Raw genomic sequence first — 23,603 nt, forward strand, 5'->3', positions numbered from 1 at the left:
TTCACAGACGCCCCTCAAGTTAACTAATACTAGATTAATGTCTTCTTCTTCGATCCAGTACGGTGACTGCTACTCAGTCTGAACTCGGACGAGCCTTATTGGACCTGTGAAGGGGGTTCTCTATCCTAAAAACCTCACATGTGGACGCCATACTTAATCCGCTACCCATTTCCTGCGTGTAGTGCACTCCTGCCTTGATACGTTACGTCCTACGTTTTCATCCGGGAAATTTGTATGCGATACTGTCGCTGAATCGTCTGAGCCTCTGATTTAGTCCTTCTGCTTTGCTCCGAACCAGAGCACGATCGATTCTGAGAAAAATGCTACAAAACGATATCTCTGCTTTCAGCCTGTGGGTGAGATTAGCTGTCTTCACTAAATCTACCATCTTCCTTTAGAAACCAAGGATGGATTCTGAATGTACGCTACAGACGTCATTCTTGCCAACATGAGTCACGATTTTCAACCGAGTGCATCCAGATCACTGCCGGCGGAACCTCTTCCACATCTCGGACGATCCCCCTCGCACCCACCCCCCTTCTCTACCACGCCCCCTCACTACCACCCCTCAACCCCACCCCCATCCCCCCTGCCCACAAGCAGAGTGAATTCTGGCCCTCTTTCTCAACCTAGCCTCTATTTCCTGAAGCGAATCCATCACCCGACCAACAATGGGGCTCCCTAGTACAAGCAGCCCCTAACCTCTTCCCTTGTTCGAACCCCTCTGGAGGATAGGCCACGGTCCCAACAGGTGAGGCATCCAGTACGGCATAGAAGTGTGTTCAGCAATGACAATAATTCAGTTATGTTCTCGAGGCGTAAGAGGACAGCTGTGTTGGCCGTACCTACTTTCGCCCCCTCACCAAGAGACTCGCGATTCTGCTACGGTTTGCTAATGATTGTTGAGCAAGTGTCGATCATCAGAGACGTGCGAATCGGATTGCGCTGCGTAATCAGGGATCGCAGGTGGCGTAGTAGGCTCCAGAGGTGCCGAAGCTTCCGTCTTATGTTTCGCAACACCACTACAGCCAAGAACAGAAACCTGAAGCCTGTCGATCGTGGCCAACGCAGCTACCAACGGTTTACAGAAAGTGGCAAATTCCAACAACCAGCTGTTTACAGAAAGCAGCCAATTCCAACTACCAACTGATTACACAAAGTGGCCAATTCCCCCTCTATCCGTACCCAACAAAGGCAGTCCCTGTCTGTTTAATCAACATTTTATCGTTTCTATCGCAAGCAACATTGACACTAACTGGAAAAGTCACTGGGTGCAATCTGAGTTTTGCTGTTGCGCTACCACTAGTCTATATTACACGAGAAAGTCACCTCGCACAAGGATAATGCTCTAAAATGTACGCAAAAACTGAGAGTAAGTTACAAAACGCTACACCATACTGTGCATGTGCAGTTGTAAATATAACGAACGATGTCAATATTTAACTGTGAACTTTTATAATTTTTTCAGGTCGCCTCCTATGGAAAATAACGGACTTCGACCAGAAAATGGCAGACGCCAAGGAGCATGATACCGTTCTTCATAGCCCTATATTTTTCAGCCAACAGTTCGGACACAAGTTAAGGGTAAGAAGTACTTTATATGGAGCCATTAAGCAAACCGTTCTAGACAATAGAATAGCAAAAATTCTTATTCGGTCATTTTTATTCAGGTGCCTTCTTCAGTTAACGGGAAATTTGTCAACGCTCCTTTAGCAAACCTGGGAACAATGCCTCAACTCAATCTATGTTCATGCAGACCAGTGCTACAAATCTGAACTCTTTGTGAATGGCGTTTTAAATCCCAATAATAATTTCACAATAAAATGTTTCTGGGAGTTGATGTACGCCATGATGTTACTCTGGTCAATGTTTTGGATTTTGTTATAAATGGCTATCAGGAGGGTGGAGTACCTTAATTTTACGACCCTGACGAAGCTTACTAGAAGCAATGGTCGGAATGTTTGTCAACATGAAGATACAGTCACATATCAGGGAATGATAATAGATATGGTGGTTAAAGTTCGCACGGAAGGCATTTAATACGTGTAGTGTAGCCGTTACGTGTCTGAAAATTACGATATTATACGCGCTGAAATATATCAGCTTTAGTATTTTCTAGGTCATGCGATCTGCTCAAAGGGTCACTCACCAGAAACTGACGAAACAGTTTTTCTGTTCTAGTAACTGCGTTAGAAATGTTCTCAGATATCATTCAGAATATCTTAATCAGTCGCTCTGATGTCTAGTTGTTTTCTAAATAAAATAAATATTTTAGACGTTCAGGAATGTTCCAGTCGTATGAGGATAACGCAACGACAGCTCTTGAAGTCATACTTCATCCCAAAGTATTTGTGTTGACGCAGTGTCGTATACTAACCATTCCTGTCCCAAGATCAGTTCCTTAACTGAAGAAAATTTCTTCGGTCTCGGTTTATCAGCTGCGTCGTGTTGTCGCAACGTTTCGACGAGTTTCCTACTCGTCTTCTTCAGGTGAAGTGTCGCATTCGTGTACAGTTCGTTCCTATATAGCCGCTGGAACGGTGACTGCTCTGCCGAGGACCCAACGGGTGATGTCGCGACTGCTGCTGTGGAGGATGGACCGAGGTCCGGCCGTCGAGTCCTGGTGCTGACTGTTTATTACGACCGCTTGCTCCACCACTATCACACCAGGATCTTCCTGACATCGCTAACGCCACTGCCCACGCGGAAAACAAGTGGAAATCGTTGTTCCGGTTGACAAAATTGTCATGTACTCGTATTTCCTCTGCCTCTTTGATGACCCAATCCCACAATCCATTGGTGCGGCACAGCGTCTTCGTCTGTTCAAGAGCCAAAATGTGTGCCTCGTTGATGCTCTGCCACTGCAAACGTTTCTGATTTGGCCGAGATGAACGGACCTGTTCCGAACAGCGCTGCGAGATGCAAAGCTCCGTCTGACCGATGTGCTACGCGCCACACTCGCAACTAATTCTGTAGATGTCAAATGCCCTTAGTCGTAATTGGTCTTTGACTGATCGAAGCATTTTCTTGATTTTAATCGTGATTATCCGTTACTGTGGCAGTCTTGGCTGCGGCCGGCCGTGTATACAGCAGGAGACCAAGCGCTTGTTTTCCATTTCTCGATTGATCTTTTCTTTGCTTGACTGGAAAGCCCATATTATTTGTGTCTCCGAGTAGCAATTCTGCAGAAGCTTTCGCTCATATGCTGTAACTCGATAGTCAGACTTTCCTTGCAGCGTATGCCTCGCGCTATGCGAAGACTTTGTGAGCACAGATGTGTGTTGTGCTGGATGGTGGTACCTGTTGGCGTTTAGCTAGAGGTCCGAGTGTGTTCCAGGAGTGTCGCAGAGTGGAGTGGGAGCTCTTCTTTATCTCTTCCAAAGGGACAAGACTGGCACATCTGTTGGGCCCTCGGCAAAGGAGTCCGCGGTCCAGCCGCTACGAAGGAACGAACTGAACGGGAACCCAACACATCGCCTGAAGATGACGAATAAAAACCTCATCGAAATATTGCGACAATAAGACGTCATGACTTGGCTGTTAACTCGAGAACATATCATCCATTAAATTCACCGAGAAGGGCTGCATTCTCGTATTAATACCTTATGCTTCCCAAGACACAGACGTTTACTTACGTTTCTGCTTCCGTTCTGGGAGCTATGTCATTAGATATTCAAAGTCACCATTCATTGTGAACTACTCACCACTGATTTGCTTCTTTAATGTGCCGTAAAGATAGAAATCTTTGCCTATCTATTCGGAGCAACTGCAAGTATTCTTCAGTCCTCCCACCCAATGAAATGCAACAATGTGCTGCACATGGAGGCAATAGTTTTCATTCCTTTGGACTATTGAAAAATCATAGGGATGAGAGGTGACTCATAACCGATACGGACCATGACCGCGTCATCCTCATATGGTTGGAGAGCAATGGCGGAGATTTCCTATACTTAACTTGCGGCCGCGCAGGGTACCTGGAACCATTATATGAAAAACTAAACGAGTTCTTGTCAGTGTTTGACGGCCGCTAATAACTTGGGTCAACTTATTAAAACTTTTTACTTTTTCCCTTTTCGGGCTTAGCCCATCATCAGAATACAAGAGAGAAAAACCTGATACAGACTATCGTGTCAAGTGACATGTATCGTACAACTTACTACGATAAATGCCACATTACACGATACCCAATGTCAATTTCATCTCTGTTATTCTGATGATGGACAACACTTGAAATGCAAAACTGTAAAAAGTTATTTCTTATATTCATGCCCTGATGACCTGGTATGCTGACTGCATGCTTTTTCGAAAGTCGTTCAATATGTAGAGAAGAAAGTAACAACGGTATTGCTTTCTGTGGAACGTAGTTGCCAGATGAGAACTACTAATACCACAGTTTCCTTTATAATGCCCGGGCGTTACTACTTTTGCTCATAATTCATGCGTTTCTAAAATTTTGATACGCTGACAAAGTGAGGAAAGCGGGCTGTTTAGGATCTCGGAACATTGTAGAGGTCGGATTTTTCGAGAAATATCTAATCCACAGCGAGTAGGACATGACGTGCGAGCGATTGGGGCTTGTGGGTGGAAATTAACGGTTCCAGCATTTCCGATACACTATAAGCCATGCGATATCGTGAGTCAGAGAAAAAAACATTCATGGTTGTATATGTAACTGGGGCTCTCTGTATACAGAGTGATCCAAGAGAGGTTAATATTGAGGAATATGACAGGAGCGATCATCTGAAGAAAAAAGTCTAGTAAACAAGGGCTCTAAAATACGTATCTCGTGAGAGATGAACACTTAATCTTCGATACTGTGAAACAGATCTCATCTGAGGCAAATTCTTTGCTTTGTGTATTTTGAGAGATGGTAGTACGGACCAAGTTAAGGACAAAAGTCCCGCACACATGAGCTCTAAATTGCACACTTTAAGAACTATGAGCACTTGTTCATTTTCGAATCTGTAAAGTACATCTCTCCTGCTGAGCAAGTGCTCATAACTCTTAAGATATTCGTTTTAGATCCCAAATTTTTCTTGTGATTCTCCATTCTGTCACCTCCAAAAACATGGAAAGCAAAGAGCTCGCAGAAGAAGAGATTTGTTTCACATTATCCAAGATAAACAAGTTTTCAAAGTTCTTAAGGTACAGTATGCATTTTGAGCCTTTGTTACCCGGACAATTTTCTCATGTTTTTGACCGTACTATGCCTCCCAAAATAAGGAAAGATAAAAGCTTGAAGTAGAAGAGTTTTGTTTCACAGTACTGAAGATGAAGATGTGCTCATACGTCTTAAGATTACAATTTTTTGGATTCATGTTTACTGTACCTTTTTCCTTCGAATGGTCATTCCCTTCACCACCCTGAATATTGACCGTTCCTCCTAGGACACTCTGTTCACCATACAGTGCTCTAATGTCTGTACTAAAAATATTTACAGGTAAGTCTCATACTTACTATGTCACTTTTCTGAATATAATGTTTATTTGTCGTGAGCTGAACCTGGACTGGACTGGTTTTCTATCTTAAACTTCTCGTATATGTGGTGATCTGAACAATGCAAGTGCTGTAATTGTGAAGCTTTATCTGGTAAAGTGAGGAGCCTAACCATCTCAAACTGAATAAGTATATTTGAATTAAGTCACCAAAATAATAAGAAAACGTAAAACTTTATATTAAATAAGCCGTCCTGTGAAATTGTGCATTGCGTATTGCAGTGAACAATGCAACAAAGCGTGACGTCACATTATGTGACTTACAGTTCCAACACACAAAACTAACAATGTAAATGCAACATGTTGTTGTTGTGGTCTTCAGTCCTGAGACTGGTTTGATGCAGCTCTCCATGCTACTCTATCCTGTGCAAGCTTTTTCATCTCCCAGTACCTACTGCAACCTACATCCTTCTGAATCTGCTTAGTGTATTCATCTCTTGGTCTCCCTCTACGATTTTTACCCTCCACGCTGCCCTCCAATACTAAATTGGTGATCCCTTGATGCCTCAGAACATGTCCTACCAACCGATCCCTTCTTCTGGTCAAGTTGTGCCACAAACTTCTCTCCTCCCCAATCCTATTCAATACCTCCTCATTAGTTATGTGATCTACCCATCTAATCTTCAGCATTCTTCTGTAGCACCACATTTCGAAAGCTTCTATTCTCTTCTTGTCCAGACTATTTATCGTCCATGTTTCACTTCCATACATGGCTACACTCCATACGAATACTTTCAGAAATGACTTCCTGACACTTAAATCAATACTGGATGTTAACAGATTTCTCTTCTTCAGAAACGCTTTCCTTGCCATTGCCAGCCTACATTTTAAATCCTCTCTACTTCGACCATCATCAGTTATTTTGCTCCCCAAATAGCAAAACTCCTTTACTACTTTAAGTGCCTCATTTCCTAATCTAATTCCCTCAGCATCACCCGACTTAATTAGACTACATTCCATTATCCTTGTTTTGCTTTTGTTGATGTTCATCTTATATCCTCCTTTAAAGACACTGTCCATTCCATTCAACTGCTCTTCCAAGTCCTTTGCTGTCTCTGACAGAATTACAATGTCATCGGCGAACCTCAAAGTTTTTATTTCTTCTCCATGAATTTTAATACCTACCCCGAATTTTTCTTTTGTTTCCTTTACTGCTTGCTCAATATACAGATTGAACAACATCGGGGAGAGGCTACAACCCTGTCTTACTCCCTTCCCAACCACTGCTTCCCTTTCATGTCCCTCGACTCTTATAACTGCCATCTGCTTTCTGTACAAATTGTAAATAGCCTTTCGCTCCCTGTATTTTACCCCTGCCACCTTTAGAATTTGAAAGAGAGTATTCCAGTCAACATTGTCAAAAGCTTTCTCTAAGTATACAAATGCTAGAAACGTAGGTTTGCCTTTCCTTAATCTTTCTTCTAAGATAAGTCGTAAGGTCAGTATTGCCTCACGTGTTCCAGTGTTTCTACGGAATCCAAACTGATCTTCCCCGAGGTTGGCTTCTACTAGTTTTTCCATTCGTCTGTAAAGAATTCGTGTTAGTATTTTGCAGCTGTGACTTATTAAGCTGATAGTTCGGTAATTTTCACATCTGTCAACACCTGCTTTCTTTGGGATTGGAATTATTATATTCTTCTTGAAGTCTGAGGGTATTTCACCTGTTTCATACATCTTGCTCACCAGATGGTAGAGTTTTGTCAGGACTGGCTCTCCCACGGCCGTCAGTAGTTCCAATGGAATATTGTCTACTCCGGGGGCCTTGTTTCGACTCAGGTCTTTCAGTGCTCTGTCAAACTCTTCACGCAGTATCGTATCTCCCATTTCATCTTCATCTACATCCTCTTCCATTTCCATAATATTGTCCTCAAGTACATCGCCCTTGTATAGACCCTCTATATACTCCTTCCACCTTTCTGCTTTCCCTTCTTTGCTTAGAACTGGGTTTCCATCTGAGCTCTTGATATTCATACAAGTCGTTCTCTTATCTCCAAAGGTCTCTTTAATTTTCCTGTAGGCGGTATCTATCTTACCCCTAGTGAGATAGGCCTCTACATCCTTACATTTGTCCTCTAGCCATCCCTGCTTAGCCATTTTGCACTTCCTGTCGATCTCATTTTTGAGACGTTTGTATTCCTTTTTGCCTGTTTCACTTACTGCATTTTTATATTTTCTCCTTTCATCAAATAAATTCAATATCTCTTCTGTTACCCAAGGATTTCTACTAGCCCTCGTCTTTTTACCTACTTGATCCTCTGCTGCCTTCACTACTTCATCCCTCAAAGCTACCCATTCTTCTTCTACTGTATTTATTTCCCCCATTCCTGTCAATTGCTCCCTTATGCTCTCCCTGAATCTCTGTACAACCTCTGGTTCTTTTAGTTTATCCAGGTCCCATCTCCTTAAATTCCCACCTTTTTGCAGCTTCTTCAGTTTTAATCTACAGGTCATAACCAATAGATTGTGGTCAGAGTCCACATCTGCCCCTGGAAATGTCTTACAATTTAAAACCTGGTTCCTAAATCTCTGTCTTACCATTATATAATCTATCTGATACCTTTTAGTATCTCCAGGGTTCTTCCATGTATACAACCTTCTTTCATGATTCTTAAACCAAGTGTTAGTTATGATTATGTTGTGCTCTGTGCAAAATTCTACCAGGCGGCTTCCTCTTTCATTTCTGTCCCCCAATCCATATTCACCTACTATGTTTCCTTCTCTCCCTTTTCCTACACTCGAATTCCAGTCACCCATGACTATTAAATTTTCGTCTCCCTTCACAATCTGAATAATTTCTTTTATTTCATCATACATTTCTTCAATTTCTTCGTCATCTGCAGAGCTAGTTGGCATATAAACTTGTACTACTGTAGTAGGTGTGGGCTTCGTGTCTATCTTGGCCACAATAATGCGTTCACTATGCTGTTTGTAGTAGCTTACCCGCATTCCTATTTTCCTATTCATTATTAAACCTACTCCTGCATTACCCCTATTTGATTTTGTGTTTATAACCCTGTAGTCACCTGACCAGAAGTCTTGTTCCTCATGCCACCGAACTTCACTAATTCCCACTATATCTAACTTCAATCTATCCATTTCCCTTTTTAAATTTTCTAACCTACCTGCCCGATTAAGGGATCTGACATTCCACGCTCCGATCCGTAGAACGCCAGTTTTCTTTCTCCTGATAACGACATCCTCTTGAGTAGTCCCCGCCCGGAGATACGAATGGGGGACTATTTTACCTCCGGAATATTTTACCCAAGAGGACGCCATCATCATGTAATCATACAGTAAAGCTGCATGCCCTCGGGAAAAATTACGGCTGTAGTTTCCCCTTGCTTTCAGCCGTTCGCAGTACCAGCACAGCAAGGCCGTTTTGGTTATTGTTACAAGGCCAGATCAGTCAATCATCGAGACTGTTGCCCTTGCAACTACTGAAAAGGCTGCTGCCCCTCTTCAGGAACCACACGTTTGTCTGGCCTCTCAACAGATACCCCTCCGTTGTGGTTGCACCTACGGTACGGCTATCTGTATCGCTGAGGCACGCAAGCCTCCCCACCAACGGCAAGGTCCATGGTTCATGTAAATGCAACATAAAATTACAAAATGAATTTTCAAAGAATAAATAATCAAAAAATGTTCGTGTGAAAATACCCTTGAATAAACGTACACAAACTTACTAAATTTCCAACATTAAAACATACACACTCATATTTAACACTGCACTAACAATATAACTGTCTGCGTATGAAATGGAATCTGAACACCCTTTAAATCTGAGCCTGACAACAGTTTTGAAATACAGATCTTAACAGTGAGTGATCTTATTATCCAGACAGTAATGTAAAATTGGCGCTAACGAACTTTTGCAACTTACCTGTGGCAACCGAAACTTAGTATTGCTCGAAGAGATGAATATAAAATTACAGCTTAGCAGCATACTTCCTGAAAGAAAAGAAGGCTCGTGCAGTGCAGGCAATGACGTGCAGCTATTCTAAGCAGATTAAGCTTTGACTTTAGCCACTGTGTTCTGCGTAGTGCAAAGCTACAATACACTTAACCAGAAAGAAGCTTTCGTGAGGAGATGGTGGTTCAATTTAAACATGTTACATGACTGAAAAGAAATTAACCTTTTTTTGAAAAACTATGTTGCAAATAATGAAACTTATTCTTTGACAATTACAGTAACTCTTACAAAAATTGCTACTTATGAAAGAATATGAGCCTGCGTTGAGATTAATTATTGAACTGGCAAAGGAGTGGAAATCTGTAACTTCTGCGTACAGGCTATGTGAAATGATAACTTTATTTGTTCACGGCTGAGCAGTGAAACTAATCCGAACCGACAAATGTAGTTACGCGCAGACAAACAATGTAGCAAAACCGTTACCTGAAAATGTTCGTTTCTCAAATTAATCTTTACCAAATCACATTTCCAAAATTCAACTCCCTCTGAATCTTTATCCCTCTGTTCTGCAAGCTACACTACTGGCCATTAAAATCGCTACACCACGAAGGTGACGTGCTACGGACGCGAAATTTAACCGACAGGAAGGAGATGTGTGATATGCAAATGATTAGCTTTCCAGAGCATTCACGCAAGGTTGGCGCCAGTGGTGACACCTACAACGTGCTGCCATGAGAAAAGTTTCCAACCGATTTCTCATACACAAACAGCAGTTGACCGGCGTTGCCTGGTGAAACGTTGTTGTGATGCCTCGTGTAAGGAGGAGAAATGCGTACCATCACGTCTCCGACTTTGATAAAAGTCGGATTGTAGCCTATCGCGATTGCGGTTTATCGCATCGCGTTGGTCGAGGTCCAATGGCTGTTAGCAGAATATGGAATCGGTGGGTTCAGGAGGGTAATACGGAACGCCGTGCTGGATCCCAACGGCCTCGTATCACTAGCAGTCGAGATGACAGGCATCTTATCAGCATGGCTGTAACAGATCGTGCAGCCACGTCTCGATCCCTGAGACAACAGATGGGGACGTTTGCAAGACAACAACCATCTGCACGAACAGTTCGGCGACGTTTGCAACAGCATGGACTATCGGCTCGGAAACCATGGCTGCGGTTACCCTTGACGCTGCATCACAGACAGGAGCGCCTGCGATGGTGTACTCAACGGCGAAGCTGGGTGCACGAATGGCAAAACGTCATTTTTTCGGATGAATCCAGCTTCTGTTTACAGCATCATGATGGTCGCAGAAGTGTTTGGCGACATCGCGGTGAACGCACATTGGAAGCGTGTATTCGTCATCGCCACACTGGAGCATCACCCGGCGTGATGTTATGGGGTGCCACTGGTTACACGTCTCGGTCACCTCTTGTTCGCATTGACAGCACTTTGAACAGTGGACGTTACATTTCAGATGTGTTGCGACCCGTGGTTCTACCCTTCATTCGATCCCTGCAAAACCCTACATTTTAGCAGGATAATGCATGACCGAATGTTGCAGGTGCTGTACGGGCCTTTCTGGATACAGAAAATGTTCGTCTGGTGCCCTGGCCAGCACATTCACCAGATCTCTCACCAATTGAAAACTTCTGGTTAATAGTGGCCGAGCAACTGGCTCGTCACAATACGCCAGTCTCTACTCTCGATGGACTGTGGTATCGTGTCGAAGCTGCAATGGCAGCTGTACCTGTAGACGCCATCCAAGCTCTGTTTGACTCAATTCCCAGGCGTATCAAGGCCGTTATTACGGCCAGAGGTGGTTGTTCTGGGTACTGATTTCTCAGGATCCACGCACCCCAAATTACATAAAAATGTAATCACTTGTCTGTTCTAGTACGAGTATAATGTATTTGTCCAATGAATACCCGTTTATCATCTGCATTTCTTCTTGGTGTAGCAATTGTAATGGCCAGTTATGTATTTCCAGACTTATCAGTAGCATGACCGACACCCGACTCACTCAACAGCTTCCCTGAGAACACTGCAACAACGACAATGCTACTAACAACCAAATACCACACTGCATACTACACTGGTTGTACTAAGAATTTCTGTGAAGTAACATAACGACTGTTGAAAACCTCTGTTTGAAAAATATTCAGTATACAGATATAAACTGACACATCGAACGAAAATACAGAGCTCACATGAGTTTCCTTGAATACGAAAAGTAACCGTGAAACGTTTGAATAATATCCAGTATACACATATGAAGTATGGCACATCGTAAGAAAATTGAGCTTACATCACTTTTCTTGAAAACCAAAAAATAAGCTAGAAACCTTACAATGTGTAAATTGCGGGATAATAATGTCTTTCAAATACCAATATCTGGCGCGATTGAAAATTGGCATTAGAAGCTACTCGAAAGTACGACGTTGCACAACGAGCAATGAACTGGTAGTTCGAAAGAAGTCATCATGTGAATCGGGTACAGACTGTGACGTTTTCCACGCAGCAAATACTGACTGAATTTTGTTTCATTCTAGTTGGAAGTTCACCTAAATGGAGTGGGCCACTGGAAGGGCCGCAACATGATCGTGGGCTTGCAAGTGCTGCCGGGAGACTGGGACGCCCTGCTGCCGCAGCCATTCAATCGCAAAGTGTCCGTCACCCTGAGGGACCAAGCCCCCAGCTCGGAGCAGGTGAGATCTAGTTTAGACCACTGAAGAACTGTTTTCTTTTCCTTTTATTTACTCTACGATACTGTCAGTTCCCACCTGCATTTTGGATCTGTACGTCTTTCCTAAGTGTCTCGCCATTTGCGAATACAGTCATTTACAATACCAAACATGCAGCTATGAAACTTTTTATTAAGGCAAGGCTGAGCCGTGCTTTGTATTTCTCCTGTAGCTGCACAATGCAGAACATTCTTGTGTGTGGTATTATTCATACAGATAACAACGAGAGTGAAACCGGGGGAATCATGAGCCACAGCCATTTTCAAAGATCACAAAGTCAACAGAAGAAATTACAGTCGCTCTTACGATGTTTTATACATCATTAACTATAGCACTAATGAAGAATTTTAACCAATAAAATGAAAGCTCCCTACATGTAAATGGCCCATCGTAGCCACACGACGGCTGGTTATAAAATTAACTTACGTACTATTTAAATTACTGAAAATTACTGTCAGCCTTTGCACAAAACGTAAATAGTCGATCGTTCAGTGTCATACTGTCGCTTTCTTGAAGTTTTCATACGTGGTTATAGCATTGTGAAAGCGTGCAAACACGATTGTTTTGAAGAAGGGTTGAGGACAAAGATTATCTAGTTCTTATGCTCTGTATTACAGTCTGGCGACCAGATACGGGAGAGCTTTGGTGAAATTCCAGTGTAGCAGACTGCAGGAGCAAAAAGTGCTGCATAGCATCAGCTCCTTTCAGTTTGGCTTTAGATTAATGTAGTCAACGGAGGAGTCTATAAACGATGCAAGAATTTTAGCGAGAAGGGCTCCACGCGGATTCAGTGCTTCTACAGTGATACAGTCTGGAATGCAGTTTACTTTTGATGGACAGCGCTTTCTGACCATTTGAGAGAGCTGGGTTACCCTACAGCTGTTTGAAAAACTGTTATCTGGACAAGAGAGAAGACTCGCGTATGCCGGTCAACATTTAAGCAAAACTATTTCCAAAGGCAGCCGACGAGAGTCGATTTGTGGTCGTGATCCTTTTAAGACGATTGCAGCCAAGGAATAATGTTACCAGTAACTCCGCAAAAATACATATTGTCAGAAGGCCATAATTTCCAGCATTTCGTACCTCCAGAGAAAAAAATGAGTGTTATAAAACGTTAGAAGGCCTTCTGCCAACATATCCTCTATTCCGATTAATAATATGCCTATAAAAACAAAAACTGCATTCACATATTTCAGTGTCTTCGTGGATGAGCGATTCTATTACGGAACTCATATAGAATAAGGGGGTAAGACAGACAGAAAAGCAATGCGGGATACCTGTTATGATTGCTGTCGTGGATTACTGTGCAAAGAGTCGGGGCTCACAGATTGCTACAGGTGACGCTAGCACAAACAGCAGCACTATTCAACAAATTTAAACTACTTTGTGCATCTGGTTTGCAAGTAGCTAGATCTACCACAATTAGGGGTTTTCATTTCAGTGGTTAAATCAGTTTTTCTCTATCATCTTTCCTAGCCATAAGGCAGACTCAAAATCAGTACTGTGGAACAGGGATTAAAACAAACAAGAAACGCATGTTCAGATGTTCAGAATTTTAGAACTCAATACTATTTAATATGTGTATACAAATGATGCTAGTAGACAGACTAAACTATTTCGCGAAACATTTTCAAATTTAATCTTCATTGGAATTCTAAAAATGCGACAACGATGCTCTTCGTTTGTTTGCCGTTTCATTATTCTCTGTAACAATACACCATCACTAAAGTATTCTTGTGACCTAATAACGGCGTTCCATCGTATAGGTGTCCGGGTGAAAGAGTACACCATGCTCATTGTTTACGGCTTCCTAATTTTCAGGAATGAAATCAAGGTAGTGATGTAGAAAGTGCGTTTTAGACGACATTCTACACACCATGTTCCTGTAGCTGTCTAACAGATCATTTATCTTGCAAACATAGCTGTCATCTTTCCTGTTACCTAAACAGCCATTCACAATCACTTTTAAAGAGGACCAGCAGCTAATTCGATATTTTTTTGAGTTGGGTACTAAAGATTGCAATTTTCATCCATTTTCTTTTTACACTCAGCTTTGCGTTACGAAATTTAGGAAACTTGTGTTTCAAATGATTGGAGGCCTGGCGGTAATAAATGCTTCGAAGTTCTAAAATGTTACGTGGTAGAAGATTTTGAAAGGTATATTCGGATTCTACACACCAAAGTACATGGTAACTGATATATCACACGACAAATGCAAAATGAGTGTTGAGTAGTGTAATCAGCTTGCAACGAGGAGCACTCTTCAGGTTGTCAGGAACCTTCAGTACTCTATGCGTGCAGGCGGATCAATTAATGTTTAGAATACAGAAATGTACTGCTTGAAGAACAGTGATTACCTCGAAGTTCAGCTTCTCGCAAGACTGGAGGCAACAGACCGAACACAAGCTGCCATCTCTGGCAGCAGAAACGGTTCTCGCTCCGCTTGGCACCGTGTCCGAACAGTTTGGATAACAGACAGAGACAAGTGCGTCCTTGCACGCTGCTTTGACTTTATTCCAGTGTTTATTCTTGATAATGGCTGACGAGTGTGGCTAGCCAGTCTTTCGGCAACCCATGGCCAGAAGTTTTCTGTGGATCGAATACTGTCGTTTCGAGGTAGCTCAGAACAGTACGGTCTTGCACTGTCGCCCTGAAACATGTCACGGAAGTCTCGAAGACGTGGTACAGCCGCCAGCCTACAGAAATGGGGTTGGTTGAAATGGCTCTGAGCACTATGGGACTTAACACGTGAGGTCATCAGTCCCCTAGAACTTACAGCTACTTAAACCTAACGAACCTAAGGACATCACACACATCCATGCCCGAGGCTGGATTCGAACCTGCGACCGTAGCAGTCACGCGGTTCCGGACTGAAGCGCCTAGAACCGCTCGGCCACCGCGGCCGGCCCTATAGAAATGTAACGCTTGTTGTCCAGTTTACGGATTTGTGTGGTGAGGTGGCCGTTTTCTGCACCCAATGAGACGTCAGATGCTGGACAACTACAGTGAAGGCAATCAGCTAATGTTCGTTCTCTTCAGAGCCTCTGCATGGAGATACGTCCATTGTGATGTTATACGCAGACTTAGAACTCGTATTAAAGTACATCGTGACCACTCATAAGTCCTGTGCTGTTATTGAATGTACCACTGTCGGTGTCCTTCTCTCTGTTGCCTCATCGAGGGCAGCTACAACAATTGTCGCCGTAATGACAGTTCGTGGCGCTCCAGTCGTCATCGCAATGCCCTCATTAATACTTGCCTTACCGCAAACAAGCCTTTTTGCCGCCGCAAGGTACATTACGCGGGTTACAATCCTGCACGGCCAAGTCAATAATGTGTCTGTCCCGTCCTTTCCTCCGTTAGTTGCGCACGGACATTGAGATTCAACGTCAGTGAGTATGGTCCTCAGTAGAACCGTCGGATAGTGCGTTTTTGACCAAAAAGAGCGGCCATATCACTGAAAGGTAAATGGCAGTATCGACAGACGTCGATCCTGCCGCAGTCGAATCTCGACACTGGATGGTAAACGATTCCTCCTCTTGCAGAAAGAATACGTCATTGTTATCCACGGCGAAACAACATTGAAGTGGAATCTCTGAATGACAAATCCTTTGTGTAATCTTTCCCCATACTGTAGACAGACGGCGTTACTCCTGCCTTCATGGCGTTTCACTTTTAATGGCCAACAACACAGAAAACTGCATCCTTAATTTCAAATGCCTGGATTACGCCACACATAAACCCCTAACATGCCGTGAGCCATTTTCTGACTAAACATAAGAATTAAAATTTCGATATGGATATTTGGCTGGGAGTCGCCATCGGGGAAGTTCGGCTGGCTGGTGGAGGTCTTTTTATATGACGCCACTTCACTGATTCGTGCTTCGATGATGATCAAATGATAATGAGGACAACACACACCTACACCCTCTCCCGAGCGGAGAAAATTCCCGACTCTGCATGGAACAGAACTCGGACCCACACGGTCGAGAATGAACAACGCTAGACATAAGAGCATGAGCTGACAGGACACAGACAGTATCACATGTACCATCAACGAATCAGAAGGAAACGTAGCTACGTGGAGGGAGCCACCCTACGAGTACCGTAGCTGGTTATGCCCTTTTGTATGTGGATCCTGATAGTGCTCGGCGACTACAACTGACACAGCATAGAATAGAAACGTTAAGGAGATTATAGATTAAGCCTGGCTAATACCCGAAGCTGCTACTACTGTGCCCAGAAGACATGACACACGCAACGTCATTTGGACCGAAACGTTCCCTCTGCCTTTCTGGCACAACAGAGTAGCTGAAGTACAGGTTTGCACAACTTATGAGTCTGAGAGATATGAGTCACCATGGGACAACTGTCGACATCAAATGTCTCAACGCACTCTAGGACAGAGAACTGTCACCTGCAACCACGCACAGGGAACTGCTTTCTATACTTAAATGAGTGAACAATATAGATTCCATCACAACGTCCTCCGAAGTGGCCACTAGCCAGAAGTGCAACTAATGACCAGAGTACCACAGAGCCACTGAAGATTCCCTGAAAACAAATAAATTTAGAAAGACACTTTTGTACGGGTATAAATCATAAGGACAGTGGAAATAAGTTGAGGTACACAGGTGCGCACGTGTCAGGTAATATCGTTGATGATATCACCATTAACAGGACCAATATTGACGCACGACGAGCCTTCAAAGATAAGTTAACCATTATTATGTTTCGACACGTAGCTTTGATTTAAGGCTGTACTACACTACAAGGTTACACAGAACCAGATACTATTTTTCAACACAAGACCAATTCTCTGTAGGCACCTGTGTGAGCTATCTACCGGTCGATCCGTTCCAAGATGATAGAAAATAGCTCCTTGATCACTCATCATAGTAACATCTCTTTTCCTCAGATGTTTCTCCTCAATTGCCTGGACACTGTCCTTTGTGGTCGATGTAGAAGCCCTTCCTTCTTAATCCACACCACCCACGTCAATGTGGCATTGTTCAAATTGGTGGCAAGAATAGGCGCCCGCAAGGGGGGTAGGGGCAATAAGGGCAACATGCACCCTCCTGTGGAATCTACAATACACAGTTCTTATTCACATATTGGGTTCAGATATATTTTTTAGTGTCGCCTATAGTGCTTGTGGTATGATAATCTCCAAACGACCAACATACATTTATAAAAATGACAATTGTAGAATCATTACCACCCTCCTGGATAAATTATTTTAGGGTGCTGCCCCAACACCGTGGAAAAATTTCAGCGTTCGGCCATGCTGGTTGGGCGGGACATTGCATTTGATCCACATACCACCAGGATTTCATGGTGAATCTGTGTGCAATTTAGATGTTTTTTCCCTCAAAAATTGCACTATCGCACGTACTTCAACTTTGGGATACTCTTCCAATAACCGCGCCATTTCACTCCCACACTGTGTTGCGTCCGTAATCGGTACCGCAGCAGAAGTGTGTCTACACGAAACCCGTACCATGTACTCTCTTCTGACACTGCGTCACTTTTTTAGCAATGGGCTTATCATGGGACGACATGTGTGACTTATTTTCTTAAGTCCCTAAGTAAAATAAGTTTCATTTTTTTATCGTATGTCATATATATGTATCTCAAACAGAAAGTAAAAACTATAACTGCAGACAGATAATATGTCCAGTTGTAGACTACTGACAGGCTATGATGTTTGTAACCTAACTACACTCCAAAGACTAGCCACGTATAGCGATACTTAGTTTTGCATCCTCGGATGGTTTGCAAGAAAGTAAGAGACACTAATTAATTAATGATCCAGTCAAGTACAGATTCGCGAACCTTTCGAAATCGTCAACCCATGGTTGAATTAGTTTTGCAACTACTTATACTGTTTCAGGGAAACCAGTGATCTACGTGTAGCGTCTTTGGCTAGTAAAACATGTTGCATCCAGATTCTATTTCGCCAGCTGCTTTAACTTTCAGTGTAACTTACCAGCGTAAGGAGTCCCCTCGTTCCGCCAACTGCCTTGTCAAAGACGGCAGAGGAGCAGACAGCGCTTCAGGGCTACATAATGCATTTCGCATTCCAAACTGCCTCTAAAAGGCGTAAGAAACAGCCACGATCAGTGGTACGAAGATGCCGAAAGCAATGGAAACAACTGCATTGAAGATATAGCGTGTGTCTACAGGATATGTATCCTATAACTGCAAAATTATCTTCCCACTGCCGAAAATTTCGGATTAGTAACCCGTTCTGATCTTCGGGTGAGGAGTGCCAAGAGGGAGATAACGATGAGAAAGGGCTGACCAGCCAACGAAAGAGTAACATTTTTGCGAGTCGTGGCATGGAATATCAGAAGTCTGATCGTAATAGGGAAGCTAGATAATCTGGAAAGGGAAATGCATGATTTAATCTAGATATTTTTTAGGTCACTGAAGGGAAATAAGAAGCAAATAAGGATATCTGTTCAGATACACTCTTTACCGTAGTCTAATATTGCCACCAGACGGGCGCTTACCAAGGTCTCCTTCAAGCTCTTAAACATTGCTTCTTGGGAATCACCCCACTCGCACATGTAAAACTTAATCGTAACTCATTCGGAGGCTGGGACAGTTACGTAAACATCGGTACAAACTTCCTAAAAAAAAATAACGATTCCCACAACTCCTGCTGTTGTCTTAACATTACTCTATGGAGGGCATTCTCTATGGTTTTGACCTTTTCATGATCCATTTTGATGTTCCATTCTAAACGATATCTTCTGTACACTACATGACGTGGAACCCAACGTTCACCTTTCCACGTCTTGTCACCAGAACCACCTTACTATGGTGTATAAATACCTCCCTCATATTGCATGTGTGCTGGACATGCCCATGCCAATTTTTGCTAAAAACCGCCGGTCCTAGCACTGGAATTTGATATCTGAAAACACGCCTAAAAGCTGGCATAAAGTCTCTGCACCAGTGGCGAGCCCAAAAGACACCACATTACAATCAAACATATTTCAATTGACGGCTAACACCGTGCCTGGTTCAAATCCGAGGTAATAAAAAAAGTTGCCTACAAGCAGGTCAAAAGACGAATACTTATCTGTCTGGCGGACCATCTTCTTATTAAGTTCTCCGTAGTTTACTGTTGACCTTTATTTGCCGTATGTTTTAGACACAATAATGTCGATGCAGAACACTGTGATTTGGAAAGGCAAATAACTCCTTGCTGCAACATAATATTTGATATAACTGCAACATATCTACCAGTAGACCTTTCAATTCCGTCATGCATGATGGCGACAGGTAATATGGTGGCCTCCTCACCGGAAATGTAGACATTAATTCGATACAGTACGTAATAAATTTAGCCACCCCTAATCTGTCCATCATCACGTAGCCCAGTTCACTGTGTAATTCCTAAACTTCATTTTTCAGGTGAACTCCCAGATTTTCATCTTACCTAAAACACTCCACAACATCTGTAACGCACTAAAACTGGCCGACACATACGGGGTGTTAACCAGATTCAGAGTCGATGATCCCCAGTAGTGTCTGGCGTGTGCTAAGCTACTTGTCACTTGCTGCTGTGACTGATGTGATAGTGTCGAGTAGGCCTCATGTAAGTTCATTATTAGCTTCACAGCAAGTAAATGGTGTCTTTTGTCGCTGATGCGCAAACTTTACCTTAATTCCTACAGGGGCAGTTACAGAACTGACACTTATCGCTGCACCCAAACTGATCTACTGCTTTGGGCCATCTCTCATAAATTTTCCTCTGCAAGGCAGAGGAAACTGCTCTTACGCTTTGAAAACTCTTCTTCTGACACCATTCCAAAAATCGTACTTACCTAATCCTTTGATCTGATGTGCTAGTTTTCCTAAGCCCTTGAAGGTAGAAAGGCAATGAGTGAAAGATCTGCAGACTTGATGTGTTGTATGATGTTAGCCACTACCGCGACCTTAATGGGCACAAGGCAAACTGGTTTGAGTCCTGTTAAAAAAGTCTCCAAATAGCTCATTTATTCCCTGTTCGTGTCCATAATGTAAGTCAATCAACTTTCACATTGCCTGCACAGAAACTGCTCTCTTACATAACCAGTATAGTATATCCTTCAGCTACGCTATTCGCTATCCTGCTTGCCAAACAACGCCTAATATGAGGACACATTAGCTGAAGAAGTAACATGTCCCTTAGTGCACATATTACCTTCTGTTCTTTCAATAACACTGTATTGTACAAACACATGGCAGTATATTGTATAGAATCAATTAAAAATTCCTTGTTATTAGACATAGCTGCTAAAGGGGGCAAGAATCCTAGCGGACTGCATCTTTCACTATTTACCCTCCCTTTCTGGCAGCTCAATCTTATCCTGTTGCTCCGCTTTGTCAAAAGAAGGAAAACTACTTGAATGTGATCCCTGCACCAGCACAATGCACAACCATGCTCTGCTACTAATTATAGCGTAGAAGTTGGGTGGAGTGTAGATTGTGTTAGGACTGTTAAGGTGTCGGCTTAATTTTACAAATGATTTATCAAACATAAAATATTATTCTTGACATGGTCTTGACATGGCAAAAAGCTCTCCTGCCCAACTAGCATCGCTGTCACTTCTGGAAGCAAGCGTTAACTCCACTGCAAGGTTAATATTCATCGTAGAAACAATGCCCTAGCCTTAGGCTAAGCTATTTCTCTCCAGTACCCTTCTATCCAGGAGTGCTTTTCTCAAGCCGTATGCAGGATAATTGTGATGTTTGGAAGGTAGAAGAAGTACTGTGCGGGAATAAAACTGTGATGGTGGGTTGTGAGACATTCGTGGACAGCTCTGTTGCGTGGACTGCAAAGGTGCCATGTTGGTGCACCGGTCTATCACACCGTTTCAGTCTGCCAGAGTGAAAGTCATTCTGTGTACATGTATTAGGTTGAACATTAGACAACTTTAGATTAGGCTTCCTTGACTATTCAAGCAACCTACAGAATCAGAAATTGTTCTGTCTGGAGAGAAAATACGTAATATGTTTCTTCAGATTGTTCCAGCGTACTTCATGACGACCATGGCAATGTGGTCACTTTTCGAAATATTGTGCCTCTTTGACACTGACGTCCAACCATTCACAGATTAACTATTTCATCAGAGTTTATGTAGTTGTCGATGGGTACGTGGTTCACAACCTGAAAGTCAATTAAAGGAATTTTTAAAACAGGAAATTTTTAAATGCCTCCACCGCACCGCTCGACTGTGTTAGTTACAGTCTTCTGTAGACAGTTACACTTATTTGTATACTATTTCTCTCCTGAGGCAGAAAAAGAGAACGATATAAGAAGCTAGAGATTTTCTTACCGAAGACTTCTGGTGGAATGTAATTCCAAATTTTCTGTCTGTTTAACAGCATATCTGCTTCATTCAGAATGATTGCATAAGCTTCATACACGCTTAGTGTTACTTACGCTTCATGATACCTCTCTGTGATTGCCAATAGTTGTTTCAGGCACAGTACGCACCTCAAAAGAAGGAGCCCCTTAACTGTAATAGATGAAATATGATACGAGGGCAGTTCAATAAGTAATGCAACACATTTTTTTTCTGAAACAGGGGTTGTTTTATTCAGCATTGGAATACACCAGCTTATTCCCCAATCTTTTAGCTACACAACACTATTTTTCAACGTAATCTCCATTCAATGCTACGGCCTTACGTCACCTTGAAATGAGGGCTTGTATGCCAGCACGGTACCATTCCACTGGTCGATGTCGGAGCCAACGTCGTACTCCATCAATAACTTCTTCATCATCCACGTAGTACCTCCCACGGATTGCGTCCTTCATTGGGCCAAACATATGGAAATCCGACGGTGCGAGATCGGGGCTGTAGGGTGCATGAGGAAGAACAGTCCACTGAAGTTTTGTGAGCTCCTCTCGGGTGCGAAGACTTGTGTAAGGTCTTGCGTTGTCATGAAGAAGGAGAAGTTCGTTCAGATTTTTGTGCCTACGAACACGCTGAAGTCGTTTCTTCAATTTCTGAAGAGTAGCACAATACACTTCAGAGTTGATCGTTTGACCATGGGGAAGGACATCGAACAGAATAACCCCTTCAGCGTCCCAGAAGACTGTAACCATGACTTTACCGGCTGAGGATATGGCTTTAAACTTTTTCTTGGTAGGGGAGTGGGTGTAGCACCACTCCATTGATTGCCGTTTTGTTTGAGGTTCGAAGTGATGAACCCATGTTTCATCGCCTGTAACAATCTTTGACAAGAAATTGTCACCCTCAGCCACATGACGAGCAAGCAATTCCGCACAGATGGTTCTCCTTTGCTCTTTATGGTGTTCAGTTAGACAACGAGGGACCCAGCGGGAACAAACCTTTGAATATCCCAACTGGTGAACAATTGTGACAGCACTACCAACAGAGATGTCAAGTTGAGCACTGAGTTGTTTGCTGGTGATCCGTCGATCATCTCGAACGAGTGTGTTCGCACGCTCCGCCATTGCAGGAGTCACAGCTGTGCACGGCCGGCCCGCACGCGGGAGATCAGACAGTCTTGCTTGACCTTGCGGCGATGATGACACACGCTTTGCCCAACGACTCACTATGCTTTTGTCCACTGGAGATCACCGTAGACATTCTGCAAGCGCCTATGAATATCTGAGATGCCCTGGTTTTCCGCCAAAAGAAACTCGATCACTGCCCGTTGTTTGCAACGCACATCCGTTACAGACGCCATTTTAACAGCTCCGTACAGCGCTGCCACCTGTCGGAAGTCAATGAAACTATACGAGACGAAGCGGGAATATTTGAAAATATTCCACAAGAAATTTCCGGTTTTTTCAACCAAAATTGGCCGAGAAAAAAAGTGTGTTGCATTACTTATTGAACTGCCCTCGTATGTTCAGTAAAATAAGGGAAAGAAGGAAGTAAAGTTGTTTTCTTTTCAGGCAAACAACCTGATGAAAATTTTGAAGGCTGGAACAACCAAAGAAGATCCTGCTGGCTACCACCAGTTCTTCCCTCACAAGACGATGCAGCAGTTCAGTTACATCAAAGACAACGCTATATACCTTGAAGTCACTGTAGAGTAACATATCCAAGTGCACTTCCATGTGAACCGAGTGCATTGGTGGATACGCTTGTTTTTAAATGGATAATTTAACTTTACAGATTTCTCTGTTTGACCACGTAATGTGAATGTTTTGTTATTGTAACGTATATAAAACAATCGTTCTGGTTGTTTTCAATTGATGCGTCAGCAGCAGCGGAGAAGTCTAAGGTCATGTGAGACACATTTTATATAGCAAGCACTGGTAGTTCTTTATGATTCTAATGTTTATAATGAAAAAGAATCATGAATGATCTGAATTTTATTTAATTGTATTGAAAGATCAGTTACTACAAAATGAAACCACCGGATACCTTCATTTACAGGTGGTGTCCTGCAGTAGACTAGATTAATTACGGAATGATGATGCCGA

The 23,603-nt window shown here is 42.9% G+C and overlaps 1 protein-coding gene across 1 annotated transcript in view; it reads left to right on the plus strand.

Moving 5' to 3' along the window:
• Positions 1–23,297, plus strand: part of LOC126413078 (TNF receptor-associated factor 3) — a 68,635-nt gene extending 45,338 nt beyond the window's left edge. Inside the window, exons 9-11 of the mRNA XM_050082975.1 lie at positions 1,469–1,584; positions 11,951–12,106; positions 23,070–23,297. Coding sequence (XP_049938932.1) covers positions 1,469–1,584; positions 11,951–12,106; positions 23,070–23,213 — 416 coding nt within the window. The 3' untranslated portion in view covers positions 23,214–23,297. The remainder of the gene's footprint in view (positions 1–1,468; positions 1,585–11,950; positions 12,107–23,069) is intronic.
• Positions 23,298–23,603: the final 306 nt, after the last annotated feature.

Source organism: Schistocerca serialis, chromosome 7 (assembly GCF_023864345.2).
Source record: "Schistocerca serialis cubense isolate TAMUIC-IGC-003099 chromosome 7, iqSchSeri2.2, whole genome shotgun sequence".
Taxonomy (NCBI): Eukaryota; Metazoa; Arthropoda; class Insecta; order Orthoptera; family Acrididae; genus Schistocerca; species Schistocerca serialis.